Below are 14129 nucleotides of genomic sequence, written 5' to 3' on the forward strand. Positions count from 1 at the left end.
ATTTGCTGGGTGATTCTGGGCCAGTCACTTCTCTCTCAGCCTAACCTACTTCACAGGGTTGTTGTGAAGAGAAACCTAGGTATGTAGTACACCACTCTGGGCTCCTTGGAGGAAGAGCGGGATATAAAATGTTTTTTTTTAAACCCCAAAACTGGAGGCAGTTTCTCAGCCATAGGCGTAAGGGTCCATTGGACAAGGGAGGGACAAATGTCCCCTGGCCCACATGGTCTGAAGGGCTCCCAAGGCCAGTCCCCCCTTGCCCCCACGAGTCACCCTCTTCTCCTGCTTGCCCGGGCGAGCTGTGAGCTAAGCAGCTTGCTGCAGCGATCCTTCTGCCTTCCGAGCAGCTGCTTCCGAAAGGGACGGGGCGGACGGCCAAGCAAGGAAGAGGGGCAGAGAAAGGCCGCCGGAGGAGGGCTGCCCGGCCGGATCCGCCACCGCCCCCAGCGGAGGAGGATGGCAACCCCCGGTGGCCCCGCGCCCGGCTGCGCTCCACGCCATTGATCCAGGGCAGGGCTGCTGCTCAACGGGGGAAGGGAAGGCAAATGTGTGGGTTAGATTGCCCGCCCTTTGTGTCTGACGTCAGATGTAGGGGGCGTGGCATGGGGCGCTATGAAGGCCCGCCCCCTGGCTACACTTGTTCCCTGGTCCCCCGGGGAACTCGCCCCAGCATCCTCAGGGCGTGCCATGACTCTTCTTGGAGATGTGGATGGGCAGAAGCCCCGCAATTAAAACTTGACACGGCTTGAAATCTTGTGCTAGATGCCCGGGTGAATTTGGGGCTTTCACTTGGCGCTGGTCACATTTTTGATTGTGAGAGCTGAAGACTAGAGTGGGTTTCCCATTGAAGCAAACAGGAGTCGGGGCCTCTTTGGCCCTCTAGTGGAGAAGCTTCCGCTTTGGCGCGCTTTGGTGCGTGAGCATCTACCGGTGTTTCCTCCTGCCTGTGCTCAGAGGCGCCGCCGCCTCTGATGTTACGGGAGAGAAACGTAATCGGTGCGCGCTGTGACGCCAGCCCGTAGCAACAAAAGCTCGCCTGTCCGAGCGGGCCGCGGCTGTTGCTGCGGAGTCCTGGCAACGTCCAGGACGCGTGTTGTGGCTTCGAGCTTGCCGCCGCCGCCGCCGCCGCCAGGTGCGAGGCGAAGCTGTGGGCATCAGTCGGGGAGTGTTTTGCATTCTTCTTCTCGCAGAGAACAGGCGAGTCCTCCTCCTTGTGTCTCAGGCTCTCAGCCAGGCACGGGCTGGAATTAACAATAGCATCGGGTGGGGTACGGAGGGCTCTGAAAGTCTAGGCTGCTCTTCAAGAGGGAGGGCAGACCGAGCCCTTGCCCGTGTGTGGGTGCATGCTGCCCGCTGCTTCCCCGGGGCGTAGCTGGGTGTTTTCTCCTGCCTTGGGGGTAGCAGGCGCAGCCCCTTCCCTTTGCGAAACGTAGAAGGGGGGGCCTCTAGATTGTTGGCAAGGGATTGAACCCAAAGGAGAGGGGGAATCATCATCATCATCATCATTATTATTACAGTTAAACTTACGTTGCCAAGTAAGTACACAAATTATGTGACCTCTTGGAGACTGTTTACTTGGAGAAAGTGTAAATGAATGAGGTTTACTCCTAAGTAAGAATGCATGGGATTGCAACCTAAATTTGATGCATTCTGCTTTCCAAGGTGGCAGCTATACTAATCCTCGGATGTATTTGTGTAATGAGGTTTTGTGCTGCCCTTTCAGCGTAGCTTACAAAAAAGAAAAGGCAACAATAAAATAGGTACATGAAAGAGAGCCAGTGTGCTACAAGGTGATCTGTAGAACTTGCTGTGATTCCCAGGCACCTTCAGAGTTTGCATGTGTGTGAGAGTAATTCGTAGGGCAGAATGTCCTGATGCCAAACTTATTATTATTTGTGTACCACTTTTCAACAGCAACAACAAAAAGCACACAATGTGGTTTACACTACAAAAGGAATAAGAAAATGTTAGACCCTTGGTTCCCTGTTCCAATCCCTTTTTTTCTTTTAAATTAAAGCATGATTGATTGATTGATTAAGTGCTGTCAAGTCAGTGTCGACTCTCAGCGACCACATAGATAGATTATCTCCAGGATGATCTGTCTTCAACTTGGCCTTTAAGGTCTCTCAGTGGTACATTCATTGCTGTTGTAATCAAGCCCATCCACTTTGCTGCTGGTTGTCTTCTTCTTCTCTTTCCTTCAACTTTCCCCAGCATTATGGACTTCTCAAGGGAGCTGGGTCGTCATATAATGTGTCCGAAATATGATAGTTTGAGCCTGGTCATTTCTCATTTGTGCCTCAAGTGAAAATTCTTGTAGGTATAGTCATGTCACAGCATCTAAATATCCTTTCCAAGGCCTTCATTGCAACCCTACCAAGTGCTAGTCTGCAGCGTGTTTCTGGACTGCTGGATCCTTTACTGTTGACGGTCGATCCTAAAAGGCAGAAGCTATTCACCACTTCAATGTCTTCATTATCAATTCTGAGGCTGGTTGCTGTACCTGTTGTCAGTATTTTAGTCTTCTTTACATTTAATTGTAGTCCCATTTTTTCACTGTGCTCCTTGACTTTCATTACTAGAGCTTGCAGATCATCCGCATTCTCAGCTATCAAAGTGGTGTCATCAGCGTAATGCAAGTTATTGAAGTTTCTTCCTCCCACTTTAAAACCATGCTCATCTTCTTCCAATCCAGATTCTCTAGGTATGTGTTCAGCGTATACATTGAACGAAGAAGGAGAAAGTATACAGTCTTGTCTTACTCCTTTGCTGATCTGAAACCAGTCTTTCTCACCATGTTCCATCTGTACTGTGGCTTCCTGTCCTGTGTATAGGTTTCTCATGAGAACAATTAGATGTTCTGGGATGCCCATTTTCCTAAGGATATTCCACAACTTGACATGGTCAATGCAACTGAAGGCTTTTCTGTAGTCAATAAAGCACATATTGACTTCTTTCTGATATTCTTTGGTTTTCTCAATTATCCAGCATGCATCAGCAATGATGTCTTTTGTTCCTCAGCCTTTTCTGAAACCAGCTTGAACATCTGGCATTTCACTTTCCACGTAGGGCTCTAATCTGCGTTGGATGATCCTGAGCATTATTTTGCTAGCATGTGAAATCAAGGATATTTTGCGATGGTTTGCACAATCTATTAAGTCTCCTTTCTTTGGGATGGCTATGTAGACTGACCTCTTCCAATCTGTTGGCCACTGTGGTGTTCTCCAAATTTGCTGGCATAGTTTGGTTAGAGCTTGACTGATTCTTCTTCTGTTGCCTGCCATATTTCTGTAGCTATTCCATCAATTCCTGTAGCCTTCTGACTTGGTAATGACCAGAGTGCTGATCTAACTTCATCTTCCCATACTAGAGGTTCTTGCAAGTAGAGAATATCTTCTAGAGTATCTTGGATGTTGACGTCCCTACTGTATAGATTTTCAGTATACTCCTTCCATCTCTGTCTGATCTTCTCAGAATCAGTTACTACCTGTCCTTTGGCATCTCTTAACATACCAATTTGAGGTTGGAACCTCCCTCCCTCTAGAGATCTTTTGGGAAACTTGCCTTGTTTTTCCGTGTCTATTACCATCCTCAAGGTCTTTACAGATGTCATTGTAGTATTGCTCCTTGTCTCTTCTAACTTTCTGAAATTCCCTATTAAGTTCCTTCTTGAGGTCTTTATCTTTCTTGGCTTTGGCTTCTCTCATCTTCTGGGCAATTTCCACCATCTGTTCTGACATCCATTTTGCTTTCTTCTGTTTCTTGGTCTTTGGCAGTCTCTTTTCACATTTGTCCTTAACAACTTCTTTGATTTCATTCCACAGTTCCTCTGGTTCCCTATCAATGAGGTTCAGAACTTGAAAGCGGTTCCTGATGTTCTCCTTGAAAATGGTGGGAACATTCTCAAGATCATATTGTGGAAGCTGGATAGCTTTGTTTTTCCACTTTAGCTTGACTTGGAACTTGCACATGAGAAGTTCATGATCAGTTCCACAATTGGCCCCCAGCCATGCCTTTGCTGTTATAACTGAGCTCTTCCACCTCGTTGCACCAATAATGTAATCAATTTGATTTCTGTGTACTTCATCTGGTGATGTCCATGTGTATTAGCACCACTTTGGTTGTTATTAAAATTAAAGCATGCACACACACAAAGGTGCCACTAGCAACAGCCCTGAAGGGATGCTGTTCTGTGTTGAGTTGCTCTCCCTGCTAACTGCTAAATATAAGGGAGCCACCACTTAAGAGGTACCTCTTTGCCCAGTTAACAGGTGTTGGAAAGGTACAGGCAGGTGATGGTTGTGTGCCACTGATCTGAACCCATTGCTCTTTTCCAGGATGGGTACCATGGCCCATGAGCCTGCTCCCTGCACCATCAAAAGTCCAGTGATGCTGCAAGTGGGAGATGTGAGGACTGAGCTAAGTCGGCCTGGTGTTGCAGTGATGGATGTTGTGCTTCCACACTCACAGACTGTTGATGTAAGTATGAAAAAGAGCACATGCAGGATGCTGATTTACACGCTAGATCATATGTTTGTAGTCTTTGTGGTTCTGTGGAGGCTGTGAATGTAGCTATGAGGCAGGATGTTTATGCTTCAATTCTCACCTCTGCCAATATCTCATTTGATAGCTCATTTGATATTGGCAAGCCACTCTTTTCTCTACCTCTAGAAGCATAGCTATAATTGAACAAGGGGGAACAAGTGTCCCTTGAAATTCAAGAGGGCAGATGTGTAAACATTCTGAGGGAGTGGAAGGGGGATACACCTTCTGGACAGCAGGTCACTCTTTGCTTTCCCCTCCCACCTCCCTGACTCACTAGCATGCTGCTAGCTCCCGACTGGAGGGCTCGTTTCGGCTTCAAGTCCTGGAATATATGATTAAACAAGTAGTTCTGGTAAGAACGAATCTGCCTACTTGCTTTTCACTATAATCTTAATTGATAATTACCATCCTCACGGGTTAGCCCATGTCAGCCTTAAGTGTTCACACTTCTGCCATCTTGAACTGGGGTGGGTGACATCATCAAACTACACAGCTGAGTTGTCTCTGTGTGTCCCTACACCTGCAGAAAATTTAGTTCAAATTGGTTAGGCAGTTCACAAGTTAGCCCACTTGCGTCTCAAATGTTTGTGTCTGCCATCTTGAATTGAGGTGGATGACATCATCCCAGACTATGCTCTTGAAGTGTCCCTATGTTTCACTACAACTGTACCAAATTTGGTTAAAATTGGTCCACAAGTTATCCCACTTGCACCTCAAATATTCACGTGTCCACCATCTTGAATTGGACTGGATGACATCACAAACTACACCACTGAGGCATCCCCATGTGTCCCTACAACTGCACCCAATTTAGTTCATATTGCTCCAGGCATTGCAAAGTTGATGTTGGGTTGGGGGCAGGACACACACACACAGAATGCCGGGTGATCTCATAAGCTTACTCTCCTTAAGGAAAGTAGGCTAAACATGTTTCTGAGCCAGGGAAGTATGTGCATACAAGCATGTCTGTGTGAACATTCTGCGTGCATGGGGTGTGATTTTATTTGCATAGGAGTGAAAGGGTACGACAAGAATGTTTTTTCCACCCAGTGGCTGCACCAGAAAAAAACCTGAGAAGGGACACAGAAGGGACAAAGTGCATTTAGGGGTGGATGAGCTATGTACTACATATTAGATTTCTGAAATGGGGGCCAGGTAGGGGGCAAACTACTTGTCTGGAGGGTGCTTGCTTTCCACCCCCCACCCCACCCCACCCCACCCCCCAGAGCCACCCTTGTCTTCACCATGTCCTTACAGTTCTTCTGGAGCAAAAATATAGGGGTTGAGGAGAGGCATCTCTTTGGCAGGGGCCAATCTTCACTTCTTGAACTAGGGCCCCTTCCAGTCTTGCTATACCCCTACTCTATCCCAATCTGTAATGTGGAGCTCATCATAGGAGCCTCTACCTCACAGGATTGCAATAAGGATTACTGGTCATTGATCAAGATAAGGAGGAGTTTATGGAGGTTACTCCACCCTGATCCTGAGCAGTATATCATAACCTCAAACTACTTGCTTAGTTCAGAAATAGCAAATATAACTTCCTAATTTGTTTCAGTTGCAGGAGATTGTGTTCAAGAACTACTACACCGCGTTTTTGACTTTACGAGTGCTGCGCCGAAGCCCTGCAGATCATGGAAATGAAAGCCCTTCCAAGTGGGTTACCTGCCTCCGGAATTATTGCTTGATGCCCAACCCACACACAGAGGAAGGCTCCCAGAACTACTACTCGCTCTGCAGGCATCAGGTCAGCATTTCAGCTTCTGTTAGCATTGCACACAAACTGACTTGAACTTTCTGCTAGCCCAAGTTGTTTGCCTTTCTGACATAGTAGCCTGTGCTCTAGAGACCATGGGTTCTCAACCTTGGGTCTCCTGATGTTGTTGGACTAACTCCCATAATCTCAAACCAAAGACCATTGGTGCTGGGGATTATGAGAGCTGAAGTCCAGTAAAATCTGAGGACCCAAGCAGTGTCCCCTCTTAGACGTGCGTGTGTGCACGCCCTCACGTGTTTTTTGATGTCCACTCAGTTAATTTTAGATCCAACTCAGGTGAAATCAAGAATGCTGCTTTCTGAATGCATGTGTGTGCACACTGCCTTGATACTGCCACCCAGAACAAAATTCATTCCACACACTGATGAAAAAAAATTAGAGAGAACACTGGACCCAAGGTTGAGAATCCCTGCTCTAGATGACATCCCTGTCTTTCCCATTGCACCACTGACATTACTCAGTCTTTAAAAAAAAACAAAAAATCATCTGGTGTCTTCACAAAGGGATCAGCAAGAACTTGTGTGTGTCATGTAGTATAACAGACTAATAAGGCCACCCTCTGGAATTTGTGTTTAAATCATGTAAGTCTTCATTCCTTTATTGCTCTGTGGTGCACTGCTCTGTTCTGTCCACTGCTGATGCTGTTCTGGCCAGGATGTTGAATGGCTCATTGGGAGCTGCAGCCAGTATGAAGTCATTGCATTAGGAAGATGCAGAGTCAAGCCCTTTTGCATCTAACCATTGCTAATTGCCTGACACTCTCCAGAAAACCAAATTATTAATGATGGGGACCCTGGCCAAACTCAATTTCGGATGGTACTGGTCTACAACTTCAATAATGCAGTGGACTGCATTATTCCTCATCATGTGGGCTAATTATCCATTAGTTTATTACTAATGGATAAACTGAGGGAGAAGGTTCGTCAGTGATGCAGTTCCAAAGTACTTGTTCACTGTAATATTGTTAATACTCATTTCTGTAACACATAACAAAGACTCTTACAGGGTCATTTTTCATAATTTCAACAACCTTTTTAGGTATGTCATCACCATACCCAAGGAAACTGGCAAATTGTGGCACAGAGATGATGATATGCTTAAGGCCAACCAGCAAGTCCATGGCTGAGCTACCCCTTGACCAGATCTAACATTCTGAGAACTTCTTTCTTTCTGACCACAATAAGCTCTTGACTTGGACTTTGTCCATTGAACTATGGCTCATGTTGCCCATTTGGAATTCTTCCCTATAGTTTTGTATCCTGACACAGGAGCAGCACTAGGTATTCAGGCACCCGAGGTGATCTGCATATTGCTGCCTCATCAATTCCCCCCTCAGCCGCATCCCCTGCATCCTTTAAAGGGGGAACGGGTTGAGGAGAGGATGTTGCTTGCTGGCAGCTGCCTCTTGTTGCTCTGGCCATCTTTTAAGGCTTGTGAGGAGGCCACAACAATGAGGAAAAGCTGCCAACCAGCAGCTGCTTCAACCATATTCTAAAGCCCTCTCTGCTTGATCACTACCTGCTGCTCCAACTTCTCTGCCCTCTGCCAGAAGATAGGACATGGCAGGGTGGGAGGAAGAATAATGGACAGCATCAGCCACTGGCACACTATAAGAAAAAAATGTGATGGGTCTAGATGGGGTGAAGTGGCCAGAGGTGGAGGCAGGTCCATAGAGACAACCAATCTGCCACTTGATGCAACCACATTAGTGAGGTGCCCTGTCCTAACACTTTTCTTAGCACTGCTGACTGGCAGAAGATGTTGCTTTTTTGTCCTGCTGGTTGTCTGGTAGTGTGAATTGTTGCTTTGGTGGCAGCACCCAGAACTCCCTCTCTAATGGGGAGGCCCACCTGGCCTCTATCAGTGATGGCTTTCTGGTGCCTGACACAAACACTTGTTTCATTTGTTGTGTAATGATTGTTGAATTTTATGCTGCTGCATGTTTTGGCTATTCTGTCAGTCCCCCACCCCCGTGCTATTTTTCCTCAGGGTCTTTATGACCAAAAGATGGGACTAAAGGAGAAATTAGATGTGCTTATAGCACTTCAGCAAATTACAAACTCCTTTTTGAAAATGTTTTCAGCCCCATCCCTAAAGAAGATACTTTGCATGGATAACAACCTCACATAAATCAAGCAAGAGTGCAACTCAGCACTAACAACTTGCTGCACTAAGCTACTGCAGAGTGCTGTCCTGGTCCCAGCCAAAGCTGATCAATGCACCCTAGCCCCATAACTATCCAAGAGGAACTCTTTCATTTTCTGTAGCCATCCAGTGTTTTAGCCTCATTACTAGCTTCTTACTGCTGCAGTTTCAATATGTTTTAGTAACTCACAATCATTTTTGCCAGATGCTTTGTGATGTGGACAGGGTGGTTGCCATGCGTTTGATTCTGCGCCAGCCTTCTCCAGTGTGGGTGCATTTCAGCATTGAAGAGCTGCGGCTCATCCCTAGGGATCAGAAGGTACATGCCCAGCCTTTCTAAAAGTACCTTTCCCTTTCATAGTCATGATTCAGATCCTCCCTGAGTTGTACAACTGGCTTACCTGATCAGAGATTAGAGTTGTCTTAAAAAAGAAATCTAGGGTCTGATAGTTCTATCTGGATGGCTGTAGATATGTGCAAAACTATTTGAGCTCAAATCAATATGAGCTCAAAACAGATCATTTCAGGTGTTTCAAGCTTGAAACAAAATGCCCTTCGAATAAAGGGCCTGTTTCGAGCTCAAAACGAAACAGTCCCATTTCAACTCAAAATGTTCCGAGCACCATTTTGAGGCCTGTTTTTCCAGGAGAACTGGTCTACTGATTGGGTTCAGTGGGTAGATCAGCCCTCCACACCGGACCTAGTGCATCAGCCTGCCTGGTAGACCAGTCCTCCAAGGCAGGTCAACGCGCTAGATATGGGGAGGAGGGCTGTTCTACCTGCTGACCCTCATCAGTAGACCAGCTCTCCCCAGAAAAATGAGGCTGGGGTTTTTTTTGGTTTTTTTTTTAACAATTGGGGTCAGCAGGTAGACCAGCCCTCTGCCCCAGACTCAGCAGGCTGATGCTGAGTGCATCAGCCTGTCTCAGAGGACTGGTCTACCTGAGTCCATAGAAGTGGACCTGAAAAGAGTAGGATGAACTACTGCAAATAGATGAGAATATATATGGAAAACAGTATTGGATCTAGATAGTTGATGTATATGGAATGCCACCAAGGAAGACTTTTTTATCAACACTTCTGGCATTTTAAATTCTTATTCTTGTGTGACCCTATTTGGTACTCCACTTGGGAGGAACATTCATTTCATCTTATAACTGGATTTTATGATAACTGGTGGAGCTGTGACTTGACATTTGGTATTTTATATATGTATTCCCATGAAGACTTTTTGTGATCCCATTTCACATTCCACTTGGAAAAGATATTCACTTTATCTGAGAATTCTATTTTTATCATATTTAATGGGGATGTGACTTGGCATTTTGTGAAGAATTTATCTTTTGAAGATTCACTCAGAGAATTTCATCTGATACCCTATTTGGGAAGGACATATCCATATGGATCTCTATTTGACTTATTCGGGTTTATAAGAAGTTTTATAGTAAACTAAATATATAGTTTACTTATATTTACTTATAGTAATTTGTTGCTTTGATATTAAATGCTTACATCATAGTTTATATATTTAATGAGTTGTGTTGGGTACTTTGAATACCTTTTTGGGTTCTTCATTTGATCCGATTGTCATTGTCAGAACCCTATAGTACCTGGTGCTCTGTTTCTCTTCTAGAGCCCACAAAAAGGCCTTCCGGCCTGGCTTTCTCACCCATCTCCTCAGGAACGACCAAGAAGCCTACATGATGTAAGTATTGTCACTACTAAGACCAGGATCTTCCTTCAGGGTGGTTACTGCTGGGCACCACTATTTCAAAGAGAGGAGCATAAGGGCATTACAGTCCCTCACTGATTCCGCTGGTTAATGTTTCTCAGTGAAGCACAGTTCTGAAGACAAATAAGGCGAGGACATGACTATTCCTACCTCTTGTGTATTGGCACAACCAGTGAGAAGCGTTGTTCTCTATTCTTACTGGTTGGTGACAGGTTTCTAGCTGAGTGACTTTAAGGGAGGTGTGGTTTGTATCTTTAAAAACAGGAGACAAGCTTCCGTTTTGAATAACTGTCCTTTGTTTTCAGAGACTCCCTGATGCTGACAAAGTATCTTCTGAAGTGCAACAAATGTGGGTCCTAACTGAGATGCTCCAAGCCAGCCAGCCAGCCGCACGGATTGGGCGCTTTGATGTTAGTTTCTTGTTGCCTCTGCTTGTTGTTCCGGGATTTTCCTCCAAAAAGCCTAGAATAGTGTACATGATGCTTTTCCATTTTAACCTGAAGCAGGCTAAGCAGACATGATGACTGGCCGAGGGTCATCCAGTGTGCCTCATAGCTGAGTGGGAATCCAGCTCTCCTTAGTCCCAGTCCAACATCCCACTCACTGCACCACACTGGCGCTGCTAAATATTAGGGAGGGTGGGATAGGAACAGTGTCTGTGGCCTTTTTCCGGGAGCGGGGGAGGGAGTACACATCCTGCACTACCCTATTTAGAAACACTTCTAAAAATAATAGCCTGTGTCTTTTTCAGGTGGATGGCTCCTATGAGCTTAACCTCCTTTCCTACACTTGAGTTCTTCCTGGGCTAGAAGCTGAAAGATTCTCAAGACCTGAACTCATAGGTTGCATCCCTGGATTGTTGGAATGGATCCATTGTTGGATCAAACCAGGAAGAAATCATGAACTAAGTATATTGGTTTCATCTTCCAGCCCTTTCTGCTGTATAGCAATGACCCTTTTGGGAGCTCTCTCATTTTGCTCTGTTCCTCCAGACAGCTCCTATGTGAAACCTGGTCTCATAACCTGCATTTGCACTGGACCCTGAAGAGCTGGGTTCCTCTTTCCTGGACTGAAGGCGCCTCACTTGTGCTTCCCATCTCCTCTGCTTTTTCAAACCCTGCTATTTGGTACATGTTCCTCTTTTGAGGGCAACATTGAAACATCCTCTTCATTAAGGATTCAGTACTGTGGGGAAAATAACCTTCATTTTTTGGCAAGGGAATAGTCTGAGAATGACCAGACTGAGGGTGACTTTCTTCCCAAATCTGGGACTTCCAGTTATAGGTTCTTCTACTATGGCTACCTCACTTGCAAATATGTAGTGTGGATTGTTTTTGTTGTTGTTTTTAAGTAAATGGGTGGCAAAAGGGAAGCTTCTTGGAAACATAAGTCTCTCTTGCTCTTTAGAAGGATGTGAATAGCTTAGTTGATGATTATATTGGGGCGGGGGAGAGAGATCTAGCTCTTCCTCAAGATGGAATTAGCTTTTTCTGCAAAACAGTGAGGGTCCAGCTTAGAGAGAGTTTGCCCTAATGAGAACCAGAAATGCTGCATGCCAAACTGTAGCTACATATTTTCTGCTAAGTTCTGGAGTACTTTGCCATTTCCGTCAACTACAAACCTAGAGAACTAAGGTAGCAAAATCACCTTATGCTAGAAAGTTTGAATACTATTGTTCTGAGGGGCTGCTTCTAGAAAACTGAGTTGCATCACAAATTACTTGTTAGCCTTGCTATGTATGCTTAAAACATTTCCTTGTTAATATCTCTTGACTCCTCAGCTGACGCTTGCATGGTTGTGTCCATTTCTACTTACTGAATTATTATTGTATATTGAGGGTGAAAGCTGGAGTGAATACATGATTATGGTCAAGATCTGGGTTCATATTCCCAATGAAGAACCCACCACGCTGGCTGATGGCTCAGCATTGATCTGTCAGCAGTCTGCAATTACCCCACAAAGAGCTGTTGTTACTACAAAGAGAACCTCACAGAGTGATTTAGGTCTATGTGAGTAGAGCCACCTGGCTCTCCAACAAGTACTGCATCTTTGTGGTGAGGGACACCTGCAGCAATATGTGTGTGATTTGTAGTTGTCTTATGAACCAGAATGTAGAACAAAAGGAACTATTACAGTAGGATTCATAGCTGATTTTTTGCAAGTGTGTCCGTATGCTGGACTTTAGATCTCAGGAGCAGCTTTAGAATGCTTCCTGTATTGCTGCGTAGCTTCCTTCCTATTTATTATGAACTATTTATGTTCCTTATTTATAGCTGGAAAGCACCTTTTTAATGATATTCTTCTTATCCATTGCACTAAATCAGGATTGATGTATCTTTCCCAATGGATGTATATCCAGTCTAAATGGGATCCAGTCTAAAATAAATGATGATCCATATTTTGTGTCTATTGTATGTGGTATACTGTACTGTGGCTGTGTTCCTATGCATTTGTAAACCCCGGTGAGATTTACTTAAGACAGAAGGCTTCCTGAACTCAGCCAGACCAGTGGTCCATTTCCCACACTGCCCTGCTTTTTACCTTAGTCAGCAAAGGCAATGACAGGTGAGTAGGAAAATTAAAGCCAGTATAAGGAAAGGCTACTGTCAAATTCTTGTTTCATGGTAGTAGCTAAATATGGGGAATCCCTTAAAAGTGAAGGAGCAGAAATTAATAAGGATGGGAGAGCTTGCTCCCAAAGCAAGCCTCCTGTAATTACATTGTGGAGAACCTGCAAAAGAAGAGTTCTGATGGGTCACCCAAGGATCTAGTTTATTTTGCTTCTAGTTCTTTTGTGCAGAGGCTGTTTTCTCCTTCTTCTTCCAGTCCTTCTGCTCACTTCATATGTACCACTAGTCTATATCAAGAGAATTTACTCTGCATGTTTCTAGAATCATGGTTTCGCTGCTGCTTTTTTCAAAGCTGCTGTTTGTGCATATGTGAAAACACAAAGCACTGCTTTGTGGTGGTTCCGCTCTTACCTCTTGGGCAGGTTCCAGATGGTGTCCCTTGGAGACTGCTGTTCTTCAAAATCTGACATCTTGTATGGTGTGCCTCAGGGCTCCATATTGTCTCTGATGTCATTTAACATCTACATGAAACCGCTGGGAGAGATCATCAGGTGCTATCAGTATGTTGACAATATGTGTGTGATTTGTAGTTGTCTGATGAACCAGAATGTAGAACAAAAGGAACGAAATCTATTTCTCCATGTCAGCATCATCAGGAGAGGGTATAACCTCCCTAAATGCCTGCCTGGAGTCGGTGATGGGCTGGATGAGGGATAACAAACTGAGACTGGATCCAGTTAATACGGAGGAACACATTATGTGGAGTCGGAACTCGAGAGACAATTTTGATCTGCCTGTTCTGGATGGGGTCACACTTCTCCAGAAGGAACAGATACGCAGTCTAGGGGTGCTTCTGGATCCTAGCCTCTCCCTGGTTTCCCAGGTTGAGGCGGTGGCCAGAAGTGCCTTCTATCAGCTTCGGCTGATATGCCAGCTGCGTCCGTTTCTTGAGATAAACGACCTCAAAACAGTGGTACATCTGCTGGTAACCTCCAGACTGGATTACTGCAATGCGCTCTACGTGGGGCTGCCTTTGTATGTAGTCCGGAAACTGCAGTTAATCCAGAATGCGGCAGCCAGGTTGGTCTCTGGGTCATCTCGGAGAGACCATATTACTCCTGTATTGAAGGAGCTACACTGGCTGCCCATATGTTTCAGGGCAAAATACAAGGTGCTGGTTATAACCTATAAAGCCCTAACCAGCTTGGGCCCTGGGTATTTAAGAGAACGTCTTCTTCGTCATGAACCCCACCACCCAATGAGATCAGCTGAAGAGGTTCGTCTGCATTTGCCACTGGCATGTCTGGTGGCCACTCAGGGACTGACCTTCTCCGCTGCTGCCCCGAGGCTTTGGAATGCA

General features: G+C 45.3%; 1 protein-coding gene across 3 annotated transcripts; it reads left to right on the top strand.

Annotated features, from left to right (window-relative positions):
* The first annotated feature begins 641 nt into the window (after positions 1–641).
* Positions 642–12597, top strand: NICN1 (nicolin 1, tubulin polyglutamylase complex subunit). 3 transcript variants are annotated; one of them, XM_053303527.1, is made up of 7 exons: positions 645–1197; positions 4338–4479; positions 6104–6292; positions 8673–8786; positions 10101–10172; positions 10505–10609; positions 10951–12597. In XM_053303527.1, the coding sequence occupies exons 2-7, from the start codon at positions 4339–4341 to the stop codon at positions 10990–10992; spliced, it is 663 nt and encodes a 220-aa protein (XP_053159502.1). In that variant the 5' UTR covers positions 645–1197; position 4338; the 3' UTR covers positions 10993–12597. The 3 variants fall into 3 exon arrangements, with proteins under 3 accessions (XP_053159504.1, XP_053159502.1, XP_053159503.1); XM_053303528.1 differs by lacking the exon at positions 645–1197 and adding an exon at positions 1268–1535; XM_053303529.1 differs by lacking the exon at positions 8673–8786 and having other exon boundaries at positions 642–1197.
* The last annotated feature ends 1532 nt before the right edge of the window (positions 12598–14129 follow it).

Source organism: Hemicordylus capensis, chromosome 2 (assembly GCF_027244095.1).
Source record: "Hemicordylus capensis ecotype Gifberg chromosome 2, rHemCap1.1.pri, whole genome shotgun sequence".
Taxonomy (NCBI): domain Eukaryota; kingdom Metazoa; phylum Chordata; class Lepidosauria; order Squamata; family Cordylidae; genus Hemicordylus; species Hemicordylus capensis.

What these genes read in the sequence shown, in the direction of transcription:
- NICN1 (XM_053303527.1), top strand. Translation starts at nt 4,339, where the DNA reads ATGGGTACCATGGCCCATGAGCCTGCTCCCTGCACCATCAAAAGTCCA. An exon ending in GACCAAGAAGCCTACATGAT is followed by an intron (nt 10,173 to 10,504) that starts GTAAGTATTGTC and finishes CTTTGTTTTCAG; the next exon opens with AGACTCCCTGATGCTGACAA. An exon ending in CACGGATTGGGCGCTTTGAT is followed by an intron (nt 10,610 to 10,950) that starts GTTAGTTTCTTG and finishes TGTCTTTTTCAG; the next exon opens with GTGGATGGCTCCTATGAGCT.